This window comes from Falco biarmicus, chromosome 6 (assembly GCF_023638135.1).
Source record: "Falco biarmicus isolate bFalBia1 chromosome 6, bFalBia1.pri, whole genome shotgun sequence".
NCBI lineage: Eukaryota > Metazoa > Chordata > Aves > Falconiformes > Falconidae > Falco > Falco biarmicus.
In genome coordinates, this window is record NC_079293.1 from 89,885,660 (window position 1) to 89,908,932 (window position 23,273).

Consider the following 23,273-nt stretch of genomic DNA (forward strand, 5'->3'; position numbering starts at 1 on the left):
CTCCAAAATACAAACACATTTCTGCAAAGCTTGGAACAAACCAGGTAATTTTATAAATATTGTTATTTTTCAAGTAATCTCCTCCAGTCCAAAAAACAGTTACTGTCAATTCTCTGTAATATAAGAAAGTGTATAAACATTTATAAATCCAGTGTCATCCTCTCAAAGGGAGGAGGGGGAGGTAGCAAAACCAAAACACCTTACCAAATCCACACTAGAATCTTCTAGCCAATTCCAGGGGCAAACAGGACACACCAAACAACAAAACATGAGAGACTGAATATAAACCTTCCCTTACAGTCACTGCTCAGCTATCTAGATTATAGAACACAAACAGAACAATCTTTTAAATCTGAATAAAAGAAGATAAAGTTGAATACAGCCCCAAATCAGGAACTTTGGTTTCAAATATGGACTTAATAAATGCCACCACCAGCTGTTCATCACTTCATCATGAAGAAGATAAGGCAGATGCAGGCAAATCAATTCACTTGAGTACATTATGAAAGTCCCTTCCTCAGCCCCTGTATGTAGGGGATTTTCATGACCTGGCACATATGCCATTGCTATCATGACCAACTCTGCTTATTGCTGCTCACACTTTTCCTTGTCTCTACAAAAATCTCTTTCCTGACCCTTCAAAACCAAAATACCACATTATTTCAAACCCTTCCAGATGCTTTATGTTACCCATCTGCTTTCTCCCTTCCTCACTATGCCTCGTCTCATCCTGTTGTGCAGGATAATTACAAGTTACTTTCCTGTAAGATCCTAGAGCTGACCATAATATTTTAAGCCTGCTGCAAATTATGGAACAGTTTATATTTATGAATCAAAAATATGTTCCTATAGCTAAGCCCTCAATACTGTTTCTTAAAAGCAAAAGTCAGAACAGACCTACCATTACTTCTCACCTGCAGCCTCAGAAGTGACTTTCTTGTGAGTCAGTGAGCTACTGCTTTTCCTTTCCTGATAAAATTTTTGCCAACTGCCTATGATCAGACCAGCTCTGCTACTTGTCTCTGTGACAGGCTGTTCAGGGCACAAGCGCCAAGCAGGAGCTCGACTGGCTCCAACAGTGCTTATGGCAGCTCAGCTCATAAGGATAATCCCTCTTCTTCAGCAGTATCCAGGCAGAACACCCAGACAGGAAGAGGAAAAAAACCTAAACCTCCTAACTCCGAGGAGGAGCTGACATTCAGCAGCCACATCCTTCATTTGGTGCCTCCATGCCAGCAACATGGCTTGTGAAGACCGAGCATTGCTCCGATTTGCTTTGTGTGGGAGCCCCACCAAAGCCATACACCATCTGGGGATAGCCAGAGGCCAGTATGATCCAACGGGAAAAGGAATGGACTGGGAAAAGCTGCTGATCCCCCACAGAAAAGGAAACCTCAACTGGCACTTTGTGGATGGCTGCTTCTTCTGCACCGTAGCTCAGTATCACAAAGGGAGGAGCCAAATTAAAGACCATACTCCAGACTACAGCTTCCACTGTGCTTGGCCCTCCAGTCAAAGAGGCTGGGCACCAGAACAACGTTCCTGTCGCACGCTCACCCTGGGATGCAATCCAAAAAGCCCATCACATGCCAAAGAAGGAAGTTCAAAGCCCTGGAAACACCAGGCAGCCTTCATTCAACCCACTGCTGTCAGTGTCCCTTGCGAGTAGGTGAGGAAACTAGCAGATTCCCACAGGTCTTCCCATAAATGTCTTCAATTCAACAGCATGCACATATGTTACAGTTGTAATTATGCATCCATGTACTACTGCTAAAAAGCAACAGAAAGACTGCTAAGCTTGGAAAATGAGCAAAAACTCATCTTCACTAGCAAGCTGACTTTCTAGCACTGCTCAAGCTTGATTTCACACATACACATTTGTGACATATTCTTTAAATGCATGATTCATGCTACTTCTTTCACCAAACCTTGCCTTCTTCATTGTCCACAGCATCAACAGATGATGCTCAGATAAAGAGCCTCTTCCCCTTTCTCATGAAACAGTTTCTGGCCTTATCTACTGGTCTTATTCACACATACACAAGAAAAAGATAATTGAATGCAGAGTTGTTTTTCTCACAGTTTTCTGGGACATCCACCACTGCACCTCAGAATGTCACCAAAATTTAACTTCAGGGGATCCCTTGAAAATAAGAAGGGTATTCCAGCCCCCAATTTACAAGCAACAAAAGAATAGACAGTTTCCACTAATTTGGCATGGTCTGCTTAAATCAGCAACAACCTTACTTTACAGGGATTAAGCATGAAACAACCTTTTGTTTTGTCTTCCAAAGCAGAATTTTTTCACTTTAACTGTAACGATAGCTGCTCAACACTGCTGCAAGTCAGTCCCCGTGCTCCAGACACCCACAGAATGGAAAGATACATCAGATCTAGCTTTAATACTCTATCTAGCCTCAGTCAGGAATTTTGTAGATAAGGATGGGACAAAACTGACCTCCCCAAGGCAACCCTTCACCACATAATAGCGACACAGTCTTTTCTGTTCATGTCCTATACCTTTTTTAATAAACACTCTCCAACTTCTTTATTGATTAAGCAGTTTCGCTCACCACTCAGTCCTCCTGTTCTCCCTAACAAGGCTGCAATGCTGCAGGAAAACAATTTGAAATTGCCTTATTAAAGACTCTGTCATATGCCTGAAATGGTATGCACCAGCCACCAGAATGACTCGTCCTAATTTTGACCGCTTACATTTGCAGCCCAGTATGATTTTGTTACTGTACCCCCAAACCCAAAAGCCCCAGGAATGCCATAACTGAACTGCACTGGCCCCAGGCAGTCATCGGGTGTCAGAGTCACAACACACCTTTGTGACTCTGGTCAGGGGAGAAGCTGGTAACGATAGGCAGGGCTGGCTAGGCAATGGAGTAGCCAGAAAAGGCAACAGATTGCCAAGGACAGCAGAACAGGTGACCCAGCTGCTGCTTTATTGATGGCATATCCTTGAAAAAAGGCTGGACAGACTGCTGTTGTGGACAAGGGATCCTTTTCACTACCTGTCTCTCTGCTTCTCTTGGCTTTGCTCTTATTTTCCAAGTCCTTTCAATGTTCCCAACATTATTCCTTCTCCACTGTGTTTAAACAGGTTTTGATAAACCTGCAGCAGAAGTGCTGAAATCACAGCAAGGCACCTTCTTTCAGCTTTGATACAAAAAGGATCTTTGAAGAATAATTCTGTAAGGCTTTCAGAAGCAAGTGCAAATTCGATTCTTCAGAGGTTTATGATTCAACCATCAGCCTGTGTGTGTTCACAGGGATAGCGAGTACCTCCTTGACATCATGGCAACATCTTTTTTCAGATTTAAATTTCTTAGTTCAAAGCCTGGAAATGTGAAAGCATCTCAGTGAAATGAAGGTAAACATATTTACAACACATTTTTCCCTTGTTCTACACTAGAACAAAGACATTCCTCCCCCACTCAAAAACAAACAAAAAAAAAAAGGCAAAACGAAAAGCCCAGGGCCTGAAAACCTGCGGGCAACGTGCCAGTGTGACAGGGTACCACAGAGCAAGAGCTAAGCAAGTCCACTGCTACAAGCTCCATCCTCTGTAAACCATGGACGTTGATAACCACCATCTAACTGAGGCTTAAGGAGTTGTGGCAAATTCCACCTCCCATATTTTGAAGACAGACAACATCTGCATCAGCAGATAAGCCTCCCCAAGTTCATTTTGGTTCAGGATTGCTCAGTAATTCTGTCAAATACAGCAGGACTGCAAATCACCTTCTTCTGTAAATGTAAACTCCTTGCACACAATGAAGATGCCCAACCATACAGAGCCAGCTTGTCTTGACAGGCCTCTTGAAAAGCATTGCTATCAGACTTGCCCAGAGAGGGGGGATCCCAGAATACAGCTGCAAGTAATTTCAATCTGCATTAAGGTCAGCAGCTGCTGGATACATTTATGGCCCTGTGTCCATCCACCAGACTGCCATTTAAATGCTCTAAGTGGTTATTGCTTTTCATTTACAACACTGTAAAACTTACTTTAGTTTAACACGCTTACAGTCCCTATTCTATGTTTCCCACAGTAACAACTAAAATATTCAGACTCCTGCACATGGTGTCTCCCATTATTTCTTCTAATTGAGGGACCACTGCACTTTACATGGAAAGAAAACACGCGGGCCAGAAGGCATTTCAGAATCACAGAAAGCCACAAAAATAAGGGCTTCGAAGGACATCAAGAACTCTGCTTTCAGCTCAAAAGCATCTTAAGATTAGATCAGTTAAGGAGGCTAGTCCCATTATACATCTGTAGCACCATCATACATCTTCCAAGTTGCACCACATTTTTGGTTAACATACCTCTTGCACCTTCCCAGTACAAGAGAGACATGGAGTTGGTGGAGAGAGCCCAGCAAAGGGCCATGAAAATGTTTAAGGAACTGGATCATCTCTCACTAGGAGGAAATGCTGAGAGAGCTGGGACTGTCTGGCCTGGAGAAGAGAAGGCTCTGGGGAAGGGGGATCTTACTGATGCATAGGAATACCTGAAGGGAGGGTGCAAAGAAGACAGAGCCAGGGTCTTCTCAGTGGTGCCCAGACAAGAGGCATAAACACAAAGTGAAAGAGCAGGCTCCCTCTGAATATCAGGAAACACTTTTTCAGCGTGAGGGTGACCGAGCACAGGCACAGGCTGTCTTGAGAGGCTGTGGAGTTTCCCACCTTAAAGATACTCAAAAAGCTGTCCAGACACAGCCCCAGGCAATCACCTCTAGGTGGCCCTGCTTAAATGGAGGGGTTGGACCAGATGGCCTCCAGTGATCTCTTCCAACCGCAACGTTCCTGTGAATCTGAACTATCTGTTGGGAATGTCCCTCATTATCCCTAACTATCTGAAAAGTTCAGAAATCATAACCTCCAAATAAGTCTTTACAACATTTTTTACAGTAAGACCTCATACCTCTCCTCCACCTTCTCAAAGAAGCTGAAAAACATAGACAATTATTAATGCTTTGTACTCACTGAGCCCAGTGTCTGTCAAAAATAAAATAAGAGGAAATACTCACTTGACTTGCTTCCAAGAAAGCAATTAGATGAAACAAATATGTTGAATAAAGTATTTTACTGGCAGGATGACTAAGAGATCAAGAACATTTATTGATCTACAGTCTTAGACCCGAACAGCTCAAATCATATCAACTACCTAAGCTTAAAAATTAACTATCCTCTGCCCAGGCCTCAGGGCCACTCAGCCCCTTTCAAAGTACCTTTGTGGGATCTTACCAAGTATGAATGAATGAATGAGTGAGTAGAACACATTTCTGAGTCTCAGGTAAATCTGCCAGTTTATCTAAGAGTTGTTTCTACTGCCTGGTGACCAAAAGAGAAGACACTCACTGGAAGACATATCCTGGAACTTTATGGTCCAGCTGAAAAAACCTTCAAGCCCAAAATGCTGAGCTAGAATCAGGAAATCCGCTCACCTCAATGCAATGTTGCCAATGGAGCCTACGGCACCATGCCTGTAACACCACGGGCAGAAACCCATCACTTCACAAAGCCCTGCTGGACTTCTGTTAGGGCTTCTGCTTCTGGACATACTCTGAATCTCAACAAAGCAGTCAGTCATGGACAAATACCTTGCTTTCCACCAAGCTTTTCAGGGCTACAATGCTTGTGTAAGTATTGAATTGACTGTTCTATATTATCTTTTCTCTCTCTGTTCTACAGAAATTAGATGAAACTAAAATGGAAAAGTTATCATAGAAGAAGCCGCAATAGACACCATACATCAGCAGTTGCTGTCTAGATGTACACCATGCTATAAATTCAAGGTAGCTTGAGCTAGTTCATCCTTCACTGAAAGAGGAATAGTCCGACTGGCTTTGCTGAAGAGTACAAACATGGAACAGGACCAGTAATCTTGGAAAACGTGCTAGACAAAGTTCACACCCTTGTTTACTCACCAGGTAACACCTTTGGGTTTTGATATCCTAAAGCAGAGTTTAGGATACACACACTGGAGCAGCCATTTGGTTGCACAGTCACTTTCAGCCAGTACCCAGTCTTTAGATAAAATAGCTTAGAGCATCCTAGACCTCACATTAAAAGACAAAATACAGCAAATATGCATGACAGTCAGAAAAAGAGGAGTACCAGAAAAAAAATCCAAAAAAGTCTCTCCTCAGTAGGGTAGGAAACTGTGTATCACATTTTCTAAACATTTAAGTTCTTCAACACATAATTATTTCAAGGTATTTCCTTAGTGTGGATGCCCCCCTCACTGTGCAGAGTTTCCTGGAAGTGTATTTTGAGCTACATGCATACACCAAAAAGAGGAGCTTAGACCATCTCTGTAACTGAAGTGTTAAAGAACTATAAAAAGACTGAGTTCCAAAACCTCCCCTGTGGACAAGACCACTTGCCATAAGCCTGACCAAGGTAAGAGGCAACAGCTGTGGAGAGAGGGAATGAGCAAGGACGGCTGAGTTCTCTCCAAGGGGAGATGCTCCTGGGAAGGGAGGAGACCAGCACGCCTCCTGCCCCGCACCCTGCCCAGCAGTTAGCACACTGCTCTTCCCCAGCTCATTCGTGTTGCCCTTCTCAAGATTTTGGACAGGTGGAGGACAGCCCTACACCAGAGGACACAAGGCAACAAAAGAAATCCTGCAGTATGACCAGTGCTCAAAGGCCTTTGCTTGCCTGCTGTACACGTGAAATAGGCTCCCCATCTCCCTGAACAACAACCGACTGCTAGGATTGGCAAAAGATTTTACTCTAATTAGCCAATAATACCATACCATACAGGACATTGCCATATGAGACACTGAAGAGGTTTAGAAATGCTTGCCATTTATTTCAATCTCAGTGTAAATGAAGAGTGTTGTGGGGTTTTTCAAGCTTCATTTTCTATGGAAACCAAGCCACACACCCAGTCTGTCTCGCCTCTCCCTTCACCCCAGACCCAAAGGAGGCTCCACGGAGGCTAACGCATCTGACTGTCAGGACATTAAAACCCAGCAGTCCAGACAAACTGAGCAGCATTTAAGAAGGAGACAGTAATCTCATAAGGCTTTCGGATTTCTTACTGCAGGAAGAAAACCAAGGTGAAGCTCACATGAGAGGGTTACTCTGCTTGCAAACTTTTACACATCAAAAAACCCCAGCCCCATGAAGGACAAGCGTTATGAATGCCCAAATACTGGACAGACTTCACTTGGCAGCCTGAGGAAAGGGAAGCTCCAAGTCATCAGCCATAAAACACAAACTCACAGGCCTCCTTACAGTCTTTGTGGAAGTTAAATGTTAAAATTCAATTCAGTGATCACTACTGGCCTGAAAGAGCCTGTTTTTATTCTTTTTGATGTGTACTATTTTTGAGTTGTGAAATAGCCTCTTATCAGACTTCATCTTCCTATTGCAGGGACGTCAGATTCTTTATTACTTTATTTTTTTATTGTTTAATACACTTCTAGTAGTGAAACAGATTCTCCTTTCTAATTAGGCCTCACTTAATTGCTACCGAATTTGAACTGATGATGACACAGTTCTGCTAAACAAATAACCAAAGCCAAAATCTGAGTTAAATGTTTCCATAACTTAGCACTTACATCAACAGCAGCTTTCTGAACTTTATGGATAAACTGATTTATTAAAAAAGAAAATAAAATCAATTACAGTATTTCTCATTTATTTGGCTGCTCCCCACACGCAAGAAACTAAGCCTGCAGACAGCTGGCCCTGCTTGTCACTGAAGTTGGGACTTAGTAAGCCATCAACTAACCTTAGATGATTTTCTTCGGCTTCTTCTTGTCCAAACCACCACTAGTTTATCTGGCTGCCTGTTGAAGATAAGGAAGAAAGCTTAATTTACAACAAGATCAATATGTAAACAGTTTACATTAAAACTCTTGCAATACATAATGACATCCTTAGTGAATACATTATCTCTTAAAAATAGCAATCTAAAAACCACTCTCAGCATCAGTCATTTAACAGGAAAAACAATGTGTATTTATAGTAAAAGGCTGTCCTCCAGTCTGCACACTAATGTCATCGTTCGCCTCCTGCTGCCCTTGCCTGTGGGCATCTCCCCAGAGCCAGCAGCACACCTGAGCAGAGACTCTTCCATGGGGTAGAGAGCAGGATCCATCCTCTTTACAACCACCTTGGAAACAATCTGGTACCCAAAATAAACATCAGCACAAGCTCTAGTTTGAAATTCTATGCAGACTTGAAAGAGTACTGCTAAGTAGCAAAGAAAACGGGCAATTTCACTTTTTCATTCCTAAAGGATTATTTTTTCTACTTGAATACCTCAAACAACAAGAGAATCAAGTCCTGTATTGCCCCTCAAAATCTCCTTGGACAACAACGGACAGTCATTTTTTTGATATTGATCTAACTTGCAGGCTTCCCCCCCTCCCCCATGATACACTTCCCATTGTATGGCCACACTTCTGATCCCACTTCCAGACCCATGACCCCTCTTCCGAAGACTCCTGACCCTCTGTTCCGGCTTTGTTTTCTGGCTGATGACCCAAATTCCATCAACAAGCCTGACTGCAAACCCACCCACAAATGAGTTTCAATGTAGTTCACTTCTCCACTTAAAAGTACTAAACCTGTGACTCCACCTGGAAAAAATTGTTACTCGGATTTTTGAGACACTGGTGTAAGAATCCTTGTGTTTCTAAAGCCAAGAGAAAAACCTGTTTCATGTTTAAAAAAATATCAAGGGGGTAGGGAAATTGGTTGTTACTTAGAAAAAGTCAAGATACAATGCACTCACATCATTATTAAAAGATGTACCCCAAAACTTATATGCAAATATTCCGAATTAAAAAAAAAAAAAAAAAAAAAAAAAAAAGCTGTGTTCACACTGCTATCCTAGTATTTCATCACAGGGACACTACCTACTTCGTAACTAACTCTTCAAATCAAAACCCAAGTGTTATAATAGTCATTTTAAGCACTGAAGTGCTGACCACCATGTTATATACCTTCCCATTGAACTATTCATCATTTCTGCAGGCTACAATAAAACTAATATGTCACCTAAAATTTACATTTAAACCCCACCTACTAAAGTTCTAAACTAAAAGTTTAGGAAACTAAAGCTCTCCTGAAAAACAGAGTTAAAGTCAGATCCTGTGAAGGAAATGAGGACACAGCTTTTATTTGCTACTCCGTATTGCGCCTCGCTCCTTTAATATATCACTTAATTTCCAGGTTGGGATAAATTGAGAGTGAACTAATCTACTGCATTTTAAACTGTGTAGATTCACTCCTATGGCTTGTTTAGGTGACCTAAACCATAGGTTGGCTCTGCTTGCAGCTTCTCCTGCAAAATCTCGCTTGGTAATGAAGTCATCCCGTTGTGCCTGGAAGGCTCTGTGCCCACTTGGTGCCAGGTGAGTCGGGCTCCCGTCTGTTGGTAACCCCCCCCCTTCACTTTGATAGGAGCTGTGCTTGCACCACCCCAAAAACACACCACCCCCAAGTAATTTCCTTGAAGCAAAGTAATCCAAACCCAGGCCTACAATAAACATTTATTTCCAGTTATTTCACTCTGCACTTTAAAGCTGACTTATTCTCATTTCACAAACTAGCCTGTGAACCAACTTTAATTTAACCTTGATTCATTCAACCCTAAGCTTGCCTCTGAGCACAAAAAAACACGTCCAAAGCAGGGAAAGGCAGGGAGAGGAAAGAAAAAAGCTAGAAAAAGCTGCATTCTGCAGTACCAGCAGCTACACTGAAGACAACTCCCTCTGAGAGTGGGATCCCAGGAGTCACACAAATAGGTGCTTCAGCAGGAAAAGGCAGGACAACGCCTGCAGAGGTTAATGGGAAGAGCACAAGTCCACAGGGCCATCAGCCCTCCACGTCATCCCCCGTGCCCAGGGTCAGAGTGCCCGGCAGCATCTCTCCTCCCTCCGCCTGCTCTCCAGGGCGGCCAGCGCTCTGCGGCGGTGCCCTTGGCCTGCTCACCTGTACCCGAACATCAGCTATCAGAAACATGTAAGAGACAAAAAGACATTCTGCATGGTATACTTAGTAAATCATGAAAACACTGAATTCCAGCACATGGATTTTAAGAGTAAATTTCCACAATTTTTCATTAGAAGAGCACTCAGGTCTCCAGAGATCCAGTCGGGGAGGCTGAGAAGGATCCTACAGAGGTCTGTTCCTTTCCTGCAGCTCCAGCTCAGGTAATGGCTATGCCACTTTGTCCCTCCAGATCTGTTTGGATCTTTTCTTATTTATCTTGGCATCAGAAGTGATTTTTTTCTTAAACAGCACTGTATCTTCTCCCCGGGAGGGCAAACATGCCACAAGCCGGAAAAGCAAAGCAGCTCACCCAGCTCCACGTGGTGCCAACAGCTAAACCAGCTGGCCAGCCCCGATGGAGATGGCTCAAGAACAGTTACACACACATGCAAACAAACAGGCCAAGAGAAGCAGGACAGCAAAGCGAAGCGAGAGAACAGGAGGAATGGCAGTGTCAGTGCCAAAGTGAGTGAACTCAAAGTAGGAATGAATCTACACCTGCATTCCTGCAAAGCAGATACTTTTTCATTACAGATACTGTAAAAGAGATCCGCAGCTATGCCAGATGTCTTGAAAAAAAAAACCCCAAAAGAAAAATAAAAACCGTGAAGAGGCAGCTATATGTAGACATAAGACCATTATTCAGAAAAACTAAGTAGCATAAAACAATCGTCAAGGGTTGAAAAGCCTCAATGCAGAAATCCCTCCAAGCCTGGACAGGAAAGAAAGAACAAAATTAGAGATGAGCAGTAAAACACAAGTGTCATCTCCTGTGATACTGGTATCTGCACCTCCCAGACTGGTAATTGACCTTACACTTATAGTACTATTTCATTACATTTCAAACTATACCATTGCTCGCTTGGATTTCCACAGGTTGCCACAGTGCTGGTGCTTCAGTGCAGTTCTCCAGCAGGAGCTGCGCCTGCATCACATATACACACAGTTACCACCAAGCCTGGATTGATTTTCCAATTTTGAAGAAATCCCTCTGCCAGGAATATAAAGAAATACACTAACATGAAAAAGCCAACTGGAGTCCCAATTCAGACTGAGAAGACAAAGCTACGCTGACGGGAGAGCACGAGCAGCGCTTGCTCCCCTAGGCTCTTTCACCAGTATGTTTGTTATAGGAGTATATTTTGCTCCTTCAGCTTCAAGTATGAGAGAAATCCACAGCCAGAGGTACTTCATCAAAACAAAAGGAAGGTGGTCATCACAATATGGAGCCAGAAACATTTAGCAAAATGGAATGGGGAGAGAAAGGAAGAGAAGAAAATATCCTGAAGGGAAAGTTTCTCCACGAAGTACACCACATGCTTAACTGAAACAAACCAGAAAGAACAGCAGTTTTTCCAAGGGATTTTCTTCAAGAAAGTCACAAATAAACAATTTTAAAATATCTCCACAAAACAAATATCTTCATTTGTTTTACAAATGAAGCCAAGCAACCTTCTCTTCCATAACCTGTTCATTGCTCTTTTATACCCATATACCCCTAGAAGAAAAGCCCCAGCTCATACTTTAATCAGGAAATTTGCATTCAGCGTTACTCGTGAATATCTCTGTCCTCAGTGCTAGGAAACAGCCAAACTCACGTCATGCAGTTTGCTCATTTAAAGCATTTAAGTAATATTTCTTACTTCAGACTTCTCCCCTCCTTCAACATTATAAACCTGGGCTGCTCATTAGCCAACAATAAAAGCAAATAAAATAACTCCTGAAGAATTAGGCTGAAGACGAGCTTTAGTATCCTTCATAAGCTTGTTTAGTAAACTCAAGAGATCAATCCAAATACAAAATCCACAGTGGTGCAACCTGAACAAATACAAATGGTCAGCTATAAAAAAAAATAAATTAATTTCCTGTGCTGCACGAACATTTCTCATTTCTTTAAACCCACCAGCTTTTAGATAGTCACTTTTTGAGCAAAGCCAGTATGTTTAAGGTAAGGAATAACACACCACTAACCCTAAAAAGATGGGGCTGAAGTTGGGGAAGTAATTGGGTTTTAGCTGAACAGCTACATCTCCATGCTAAGTAATTGCTTCAATCAATTCAACACCACCAACCCTTCAGCGGGAATATTTAATGCTGTACTGGAATCAAACGCAATTCCCTTGGTGGTGCTTTGCATTTCACCCCACTGCCAAAGCAGCAGCAGCCCCACGGAGGGGGAGTCGAAGGAGCCATCAGCACTGGGGCATCAGGCACTGCCACCACACAAGGCAGGGACCTGGTGGCAGGTGCTAAAGGATCCAGCTTGGATCCAAAAAAAATATCATATTTTATAAAGCCTACCATAAACTTGTATTTGCTATTTACTCATTTTTGTGTGGTTCACAAGAAACCGTTCCTGAAGAAGGGCAACTTATAGTAGTAAGCTTATATTTACAAGTGAAACTTAATCAGCAAAGAAGCAGGGAAGATTATAATTTCAAAGTCTGTGGCTCAGAAAAAGAGCTTCATCGCTGCCCTACATACTATGTAACTAAATTGAGATTTAAAAACCAGATTAATAAAACATCTAAAACTCAAAACCATGCCTGCTTTTCCTGTCAGATGGAAGCCATGATTCTGGTATCTTCAATTCTCCCATTGAAACAACTGATTTTAAGAAAAATAAGATAAAATACTGGAACCAGACTTTACCATATTGACAATTAAGTAATAAAAACATTCCACAGATTGGAAAACACCATGTCATCAGATCATCACCTTATAAACCGCAAATTTCACCAGCTGAAAATCAGGTTATATAAGATTTAAGGTCTTCTGGGGTTTGGTTTGATCATTCCAGAAAATATTTGGCATAATATTTTGATTACAGAACTCCCCAAATATCATTTGTGAAAGAAGGACATAAAAAGGTATGTTTCCTGCTGGCTCCTGTTTTGTGAACCTTTTAGCAGAAGCAGGTAACATTAACCAGGACCTATTTCTCCACCAAACTTATCATTTAATAACAAAAAAACCCTAAACAAAATAAAACCAAAAAAACCCAAAAAAACCCACACCATTGTAAAAGTTTAGAATCTGTCATTGGAAAGAATTGCAAATGCACTTAAGTATGGCCACTGAAGCCAGTGGCAAGATCAATTACTAATAACCTTTTGGTGAAAGTTATTTGTTTGTAACAAGGCATCGTTACATGTAATAACATACTTCAAATGCCTGTCATGCACAAGGTACCTTTTTTTATGTACCTGGGCGCACTACAGCCTGCATGTCTGCTGTGGCATCCAATTGCCCAAGTGCTGGGTTTTGCCTTTCCCTCCAAGCCCTGTCTGCCCTGCCCCCCCCCCCCCCCCTTTTTTTTTCCAGTTAAGCTTGTCTTATTCTTACTGTGTTTGATTTTAACTGCATTAATTATTATGGGCTGCTAGATTACTTTTGTGAAGCAAGCTTAAAAGAGTATAATTAATAAGAGAAGCAGCAGTGTTAGCACAATAGCATGCAGATGCACCTATTGAAGGATAAAAATAATTACTTGAGGACTAATGTCAAAGTGCTTCCGTTAAGAATATTTTTTTTAAAAATAATCTTTTGTCCCCTTTGCATTGTGCATACCAGCATGATAAAGCGAGGTTTTCATGATATGCAAGGTTTTCACTAGGAACCAATCCTCCCTCCCCACCACCACACAGCTTTCTACACAACTGCTGGAATGCTATCAAGGTTCTCTAATGGTCTCTTAAAAAAATACATGTGATCAGTTCCATACCACTGTTAATTTGGGATGAATGTTGCTTTTCCTCATTTTACAGATAATTACTTTGAAAAGCTCTCTTTGCAGTGCAGTCTTCTGCACTGGGACCTACACTATGCCATGTATTACCATTAGCCAAGAAACTAATCAGGCAACAGCCTTTTGCAAACCTTCTACTACGGTTTTTTCCTTCAGAATTTCCTGTTGGTCTCAATCAATGAAATTCCACAGCTGCATACAACTCTGGGAAGTGCAGTCAAGTCACCACCAATGCTTTAAACAGGCCTGGAGACGCTGGCAAGAATGATGTCATGTGTTGATGCCTTTGCCAAATGAGCCCTCTTGCTGAGTGAAGGTACAGCACTGACTGCAAGAGCCAGAAACATTAAGAAGAAAGTAAAACACCAGGCAGCTAAAACCCATCTGAGCTAATTATAAGATGAAGTACATTATAAGTTGAAGCTTTGCCTTTCAGGAAGGGGCTTGGGGTTTTCTTCCCCACCTCTCCTTAACTTCCACCATGGAAGTTCAGAACATTCCGTACCCAGACATCATCCAATATACTTGTACAAGATGCCAAGACACATCCAGCAGCAAGCGAAGGTAGAATGGCTGACGTTCTCCTGGCCTAGCCTGCCTGCTCCCACTTGACTGCAGACTCCGGCGTGAGGCCTGCAAACGGACTTCACCATCTCACAGCATTACCATGTCAGCCTCTGAACCAAAACAGCAGTCTCCCAGCCTAACTCACTGCGGAATACACGTCAAGCCCCTAAAATAAGACACAGCTTGTTCTTCCATCACTGCAGCCATCCTGTAGTCTTAGCATGGCTGGAGAAATCACTAAAACAGGCACAGCAAGAGGACACCATAGCTGAGATCCCTCCACTCCTGCATCTTCACTTTCTACGCTTAACACAGAATACTCCTCCTTCACTTCTTCCCACCAGAGGTCTCTACATATTTTTTTCAAGACTACACAAGCTATCGAAAGACCAGGATTTTCCTGATAACTGAGTTTTAGGATTTTTTTAATGCATCTGCAGCTAAATGGACTGGCCTCTACAAGGCTTATATCTCAAGATTATGCTTTGCTTTTTAAAAGATGCTCTAGTCTGGCTTTATTTGGTTTAAACAAAAAATAGACAAAGTGAGACACTGACTATTTTACAAGTGCAGTCAGACCTAGTGAATCGGCACAGCATCTATTTGCGAGGCTGAGCATGGAATGTGTTGTATGTACTGCTGATGACTTGGTTTTCTTAAACCAAACACAAACAAAGTTTGCAGAACGAGCTGGATTAAACAAAGCCCAAGTTCATCCATTATTCAGAACAAGTGACAAGGACAGATTCAGCTTCATTTTTCAAGGAGTTATTGCAGCGAAGAATCTTGAGCAAAACAAACTGAACAGGACTATTTAGCAAAATCTTTTCTCAAAACTTTTTGCAACAGATGTTTATATTGCAGTACACAAACTGACCCTAGTCTTCATAAATTGCGTTCTTTAATGCCCTTTCAGTGGTAACCAGAGGATGCCTTGACTAGTCTCTGATTTTTATGTCACATCCAGCTGCCCTCCATGCAGAAAGAAGCTTTCTTTGCCTGATCCAATCTAGCCTTACTTGTCCCAAGGAGGGGCTGAGTGCTGCACCAGAAGGACCAAGTGAATCTCTGATCTTGCTCTCCTACAATCACACTCACAAGAGGCAGACATTCAGTCCAGCAATTTAATTACTTAGTCCACACATTTACACTACACATCCTACCACACCAGAGCCTAGAAACAACTCCCACTACTCTATAACAATGCCTACAGAAAACAAGAGCTGCTTAAAAAGAAACAAACCTAAAACTTTGCTTGTAATACCAGCCTCCCCAGTCAAAGAAGTTCAGAGCATTAGAACACCACTAAAGGTTTTTGTGTGTGGCTAGTAGGAGCTCAGGCTAAGGGAGCCATTCAAGCAAATCTCAAGTGGAAAAAGCGGAGCATGTTGCTTTACAATAGGAAGTTCACCAGGAGGATACCATGAGTCAGATCTTTCTCAGATGCCCAATTTTCCTTTCGATGTTATTTTTTTCAGAATATTTAGTCTTCTATATTTTAACAATAATGAATCAATGTTTTATAAAAAGAAAAGCTTTCCGTTTAGAGCTGGTACGTTGCTCCTCCTGAGCAGTGCATGGCAAGAGCAGGCACTACGCAAACCTGCCTGCACAGTCCGCCTGCTCCTGACCTGTGGTGAACTCACTATTCTGATCCTCTTCCCTGCAGAGCCAGGGCCTGTCAACTGCCAAGTGAATTAACACAAGCCAGGTAGAAATCAAACTCATTTTCACCTCATAGGTAACAATGCATTCAAAAGCTGGTTTGAGAAGGTGAAGGGCTAGAAGACCATCATCTACTATGAAACTCGTGTGCCGAACACAGACTGCGCACCCAGCCTCCACATCCTGCACCTCCCTCAGCAGACTCAGTGATCAGTGTTATTTGCCCCTCTCTTCATGAACGTCCACGCTCACTGTGGTGTAAAACAATAAAACAGGTAAGTAACAAGAACAAGGGAAACACACTTTTGGCAAACTTGAGCAAATAAAACAGGAATTTTGAATTCAACCTCCAGCTCCTATCCTCACTGGCTATTACAGCCTTCAGAAAATTTTCAGACAGACACCGAGCAGCATCAACCCTCCCTTTGATTTTAGTTATGCTCCATGACCTACCTATACCTCCATCCACAGATCAAAGATAACACCTCTGTACAACAATATATGTGCATTACTGAGGATGCCTTCAAATACTACGTTATCCCTTCTTATTTTGAAGCACTACAAGTGCATATGTTAGATGTATTCTCACAATAAGAGGTTCCAAAAGCATAACTAAAATAAAACTGACTGACAAATGCTGCCTGAAACGTAGCTTAACCCATGAAAACCAAGTGCCCACATTAAACAATGTATTTCTGTACTAAAAATATGCAAGAGGCTTCTTGGTACACTATTGTACCAGACCCCATTACAAAACAGATCCTATTCCATTTTGCATAAATTCTTTTTCAAATAGCATTTGAACAGAAGGCCCTTCTGTTTTTCAATCTGGAAACAGTAGAGAAAAAAATTATTTTTCTGCAATTCCTGCAGAACAGCAGAAAAGTGTGTATCTTTCACCAAAACCACAGTGTTAGGAAATGGAACTATGCAACTATTCACAACAGAACCTTCTTCCTCCAATTCATCCAAAATAGATTTAAGAAATTCTGCATAACCTACTAAAGCAACTAAAGAGGAGGACAATCTTTGGTGTTCTTACTGCCTGGGTGAGTTTCACATTCACGCAGATACAAGAACACAGGTTTTTGACTTCTGTTCCACAGAGATTGCAACATCCACATTAGGACCTGGACAAAGCAAGACACGGAAGCAACAGTGAATTCATGCTTCCATCCTCCTCCTCTCCTTGAAATCCATGGACTCATCCTGAAGAAAATTACAGTTCCACAAGGGCAAGAGTAGGAGAATCTGGCACCATGCCAAACCAACAGCACCAGGTTTTCTTGTTTGTTTTTGTTTCTTAAGGCCATGTTTTGGATTATACAAAGCAACTTTTATCCTTCAAAGATGCAAAGAAAGTGTGAACATACTAGAAGTTTCTGAGTGGGCAGCAAGTGCAGAATGGTACCAGCTTGTAGGATTTGTCTAGAAATGAAAGTTTGCATCACCCACCTCAGGTGCTTGTACTGTGGAACGAGATGGTTATACCATCAACAGAAAAAGGCTGATACCTATGAAAAGGAAAACGAGTGCTAAGACACACAGTAGTCTGCCTCTTCAATACCCTGGAAAAGTTTGAATACATGCTTGAAGCTATAAAGACAGTGCAAATTCTTGATTTACACTCCAAAGAATATTGTAGCCTAACACTGGGTGCTACCCAGCATACACAAGTATACAGTACGCCAAGGGGCAGATCTATGGTATGCTGTGGGCATACAACAAACAGTGTCGAAGGGCTGGTGTGATGCAAACTCATACTTAAGTTCTCTAAACGACGACTTTACTGAGCTCTAAACTAATCCATATTTATTCTAAGACACAGGCACTCCTGGCTCATGCATAATGAGCTCTCCAGTTAAAGGTTCCTCATCTGTCAGCAGCCTTCTTTTGCTTTTGCAAATTAATATCACAAAGAGGGGAAAAAAAGGCAGGGGTGGGTGGGTGCAAGCATGGCATGCTGTGCTAGCTCCTTTCCCCTTGCTCCACCCAGAGGACCACACTTTGCAAATGCTGCCAGGTGCTCTCAACCACAGCCATAACAGACATGGTATCAAGTACGAACTCACTTTTGGGGAAGGAGGGTGTTGAAAGAGAAGATCTTGAACTGCTTTCTCAGCTCTGATTCTGGCATCACCTTGTTTGTATGACCAACCACAGGATTACGAGTCGCCTGCTTTCAGCAAAGCGCCCGGTTACCAGGAGGAACACTCCTCCTCTTCTCAATAGCTGGGGAACCAGTGGATGTAACACACTTTTCTGCAACCCTTCAGAGGCACAAAACTAGGAGATTTTACCAAATGCAATAATGCACCAGCTATTGGGTATCTCTGAAGCAGCCACAGCATCAAAACACTACAAAGCTGAGCACCTTGCATTTAAACTTGGGCCCCAAAGTCACATGCTTGCACACTAAACAAAACAAAAAGCACCAAAGCCTCTTCAGACCTCATCCTCTCCAAGCTTTATGACCATCAAAATGTAACAAATGAGAATAGGCCAATGCGATCAATTTTGCAGCAGTAAGATACATGTGGATAGTTTTCAAAATTAAAGCTATGATTTTCCTGCATGTTAAGAAATAAAACCATTAATTAGCAGTTACCAGGTTTTTGCATATGGTTTCCAAGGAACTGGCATAGGCCATTAGAAACTGCTACTATCATCTCCCATGAGACACCCTAATTCATGCTGGTGGCCTTTCGAGAGCTGCTTTAAGATGGAGGCACGGCCATAAGAAGTGAAATTATTTGATCAGTATTTACAGCTAAATAACTGTTCCAAAGACTGCAAGATTAGAACAACTCCTCCTCTTTCTCTTCAATCTGTTTAATTAAAGTTGTTACATTGCTTCCAAGCTGTCTCCCGAAACAGAAGTTAACACTTCTGATTACAAAAGTCAATCTCAAAAGCAACACTGTTTATTTCTATTTTTAGGTTACCAATTCTTCCCCTAGAATCATACATGCAAAGTCTAAAAATGTCTATCATTTTTAGGAAGTTAAACTAACTGAGCCTTTTAATTAATGCCCTCAAAGTCACACCCCTGGCTCATATCCAGCAGCAAGCAATGGCTAAGAAAAAATGTATGTTAACTCATGGGTACTCAAGAGACCAAGCAAAACCTTCTGCCAGCACTAGGGGCTGGATATGGTAAACAAAACAAAAAAAGCAAAAGGATTTCCTAACTGGGAGACCTCTATTTCTATTTTGAAATGTTAGGGGAAAAAAAAAAATGGTCTTACAGCTTCTAAAAATTGCAAAGTATTTCAAAGATACCAAACTTCTTAATTTGCACATAAAATTGATGAAACTTTTCTATTTCATAGCCAAAAAACCCCTACAAATGCCAACAACCAAGGACCTAAAGAGATTTTTCTAACAATTGCTGTTTGTAAGATGCCCAACAGCAATCTGAACTAGATTGTAACTAGCTATTTCAAAGACCAGCTAAGCTATAAACTAAAAACATATTTAGTATGACTGTTTTAAAGCACAGGTTTTGATATTAAAAAAGCAAACATACAGAACCTGCAGTATAGCTGAATCCTCACTGATGCTGAAAACGCACAAAGAAATCTCATCTTTCAGCCAGCCAGGTTGTTTTTGTTTGGTTGTGGGTTTTATTTCTTTAAAATAATCTTCCTACATGATATTTTTCAGTTACAACCTGATCTAGCTTTCACTCAAGTCAGACACGCCTACAAACAGAGCCCTCACAGCTAGGTCAGCCCTTTGGCTCAGATTCCTTACAGAAGAAACTAAGAGGAGTTGTCCTTCACTACTTTTTTTCAGTACACTGAGCTGTACCTACTCCCCTTTGAAAAGCTTACAGCTGGTTACCAACATCCACAGAATACTCCTGAGGGTACAAAAGGCCCTTTGCGTTCCCCAAATTTTTTGAGATGCAAACTGTTAAAAACAAACACTGCCCTTTCCTTGCTTACGTTCCCAATGTATAGATAGTGCCAGTATCAACTGTTTCAAAGTCTTGAGGCCTTTTGCTACCCATCACACACCAAGCTTGTAACTGGAGACTAAAGCTGGTCGCTATGTTGGCTACCATGCTGCCCCCTCCCTTCTTTCTGTACTGTCATGGTTGGTACTCTATATCAACTTAAAACAAACAGAACCCATACCCTCTCCATCCTATAGTGAAACGCCTGATTGTGTTTTAGCCTGATGGCTACTTTAGTTATCTGATGGATCTTAGCATGGGGTAGTTGTAAAGTAACATCTGCAGCCACAGAAGAGACTCCTGGATGCTGTCCAGATTTTTTATTAAGTGGATTTTATGTCTTGCAGGCTGGATTCCAGTCTTGTACCATTAAATGAGGCACAGGGATAAAGAGCCCCTCTATCCCATAGAGCACACAGCTTAAAAGATTAAGTAATTTTGTCTCACCCTAGATTTCAATTTTATTCTAATTTAAATTTTTTTTATCCGTAAACACAAATGTGTCTGGTGTGAAAAGCAGTTCTCCTTGGAAGCAGAAAGGTGAATAAAAAGGGAGGCTAGGTTGGTTCCTGGAGCAAAATACACTCTTAATCTTGCAAAGTGCTGAGACCTATCCACTCAAGTGAAAGACAAAGACTCTCAAACTTAGTGCAACACCGAGCTGTGCCAAGTGAAGAACGGTGTCCCTACAGTTAAAGGCAAAAACCTTCTACCAGATCAAGTGCTGTACGATCTGGCATTAAATAAGGATAATAAACAGGAAGAAAAAATTAATTTCAAGCTTTTAGAAAGGTATTACAGTAAATGAAATTAAGACAAATTACTGTAAATGTATTAAAATTCTGATTTGAAATTTAATCATTTGCCTAGTTAGGGTCAAAGAAGCCTAATGATAAAATCCACTCTGTAAACTAACCATCAAGGGAATGGGAATCAATTTTAGCTGTGCAGAGCTCACACAGAGCACTGAGGGGGAAAACCAGTTATGTGCAGAGTCATCAACATGGACAGAGATGCGTGGGCACACAAACTCCTTGGATTCTGCAAAATAAGATTTTCCACATATTTCAGCTTATTTGATATAAAAAGCACTTTTCATCTCTAAAACAAATAAGGCTCAAAAGTTGAAGCCTGCAAAATTTTCACATATTTACTTCTGGAGCACTCAGATGGAACATCAGCCTTGGCATGGCCAGCACTGCACACGTGTGTGCATGCCCACACTCCAGCAGTATGAGCACTTCAAAATGACGGACAGGCCCACAGAGGAACGCTCAGGAAAATCAAGATCACTGGGCTACTGCAGTGAGGAGCAAATCTCCTGAATGAGTGCATTCACAGGAGAGTTCGGCACGGCTTTATTTATGCACTTCATGCTTTAAGTCAGCTCTCCTTAACTTTTCCAGTTTCTGAGCATAGACAAGACCTTACACAAAACACTTATCTCAGCTTGATCTGTTAATTTAACCTTGTCTCTTGGGCTCTGACAGATGAGTGCTGGCATATCTAGCTCTTGCTGTTTAACACATTACCCCGCGCAGTACCGACGCCTTCTCAGCCTTTTTCCTCCCCAGCGCTTTCTGCAGGAGGAAGTGCAACTTCTGCCCTCAGCACTGCAGCTCTCGGCTGGACCTGGGTGAAGGCAGACGGGCAACCTGGCAGGCTGACGCCTTCAACACCTTTCGCTGCAGGCAAGGCAGGCCTCTTATTTCTCACTGCTCTGGCTAAAGGCTAGTGCTCAGTTTTAACATATACAGGGTTTGGGTTTGTTTGTTCTGCAGCCAGACAAGCAATATAGTACCAAATGAGGTGTGAATTTACTCATTCATTTCCATGTTCAAAGATGCTTTGGGTCACTGAAACCCTCAAACTTCAAAGTCAATGAAAAAAAAAGTGTTTTGGAGAAAACTATGAAGTCAAAATGTAAACCAGAGCTAGATATTTGGCTTTTGTAGCATCACCTCACACTGCTGGAACAATGCAAAGAAACCTTTAAGGTCCCCAGAAGGGGCACGGCAGGACTCCCCATGGCAGCTGGGTGTGCCAGAACCTGACGCCCTTCCACTCACGCACAGGTAGCACAACAGCTGCCGCAAGCGCTCTGCCTCCAACACCCAGACTCCGAGCTGTGAGACCCTGCTGTAAAGACACACAGTAAACCCAGAGCATCCCAGCTAGGTCTGGTGCGTGTGGCCGGTCCCAGCATCAGGCACGCACCACCAGCTTTCCCTGAGGCAAGCAGAGCAGCATATGCAGCCCATATTCCCAAGGAACTGCCAGCCCTCCTCCATCCCACAAATTAAGCATGTCCCACAGCAACAGGATAGCAGAAGGTGGCAGAGCAGAAGTCAGGGCCAGCAGAACTGAAGTGTAGACAAACAGACAAGCTCCTGCAACAGACACCTCCCACTTTACCTAACATACATGAATCTCTCCACATCCAAACGACCCTAGGGTTTCAAGACGGATGCAGGCTCCCTCTTCTCAGCCATACTCTCCCTTCCCTTTCTTACCTCTCCTAAGACAGCGATCACGTGTGCCCAGGGACCTTACAGCTGGAACACCCAAAGAAGGGAGAAAAAGGTTCAAAGAGAAAATAACCGTAAGGAAAAGATCACACATGACCAGCTTCATCACAGAAATAACAACGCCAGAGATAGAGCAGGTACTGGCATTTTTCTTCTGCCTTTGAAGCATTTGATTTCTGTACAATCTTGGTCTTTAAGAGTCAGCCACGAACCAGACTGGCAATTCTGAAACGGGCGATGGAGGTTTGCTTCTCTCACGAGAGTACGAGTCAAGAGTTTAGTCTGTCTGACCGAACTCTGAGCGGTTCTCCCAGTTTAGCCTCATAAATATTTCAGATGTCTCGTGTGCTACCCTATCTCTTCTTACATCGTAAGTCACAGGACAAATATGCTGGGGCAACAAACAAGTAAAACAACAGCAAATAATATACTGCATAGAATTCCTGGAATTTTTTAAGGTTAGGAAACAACATTTTACTCTCCCTGCCCCCCACCCCCTTCACATTCTCTCTTCCACAGCCATTAGGTTTTGGGACTGATTTCATAGATGTGATCCGAAAGAAAAAGCTCTCACCCGAAGTCCAAATAGAAAATAAATTCTGCAGGGGTGGGGGGAGGATCAGCAATTCTAATCCAGCCAGTGTATACATACATTGAAGTCAACAAACTTAAGCAGAATACTGCAACAGCTCTGATTATATCACAGTAATGATAAGCCTATATCCTGCTGTGCAGCCACAGCTTTGTTGGAGTTGTAACTGAGCTCCATCCTATCAGT

The 23,273-nt window shown here is 42.2% G+C and overlaps 1 protein-coding gene across 13 annotated transcripts in view; it reads right to left on the reverse strand.

Moving 5' to 3' along the window:
• EHBP1 (EH domain binding protein 1) overlaps nucleotides 1-23,273 on the reverse strand; it is a 219,728-nt gene that overhangs the window by 179,777 nt on the left and 16,678 nt on the right. For all 13 annotated transcript variants that reach the window (XM_056342895.1, XM_056342901.1, XM_056342900.1 and 10 more), the window contains exon 3: nucleotides 7,757-7,814. In XM_056342895.1, coding sequence (XP_056198870.1) covers nucleotides 7,757-7,814 — 58 coding nt within the window. The remainder of the gene's footprint in view (nucleotides 1-7,756; nucleotides 7,815-23,273) is intronic.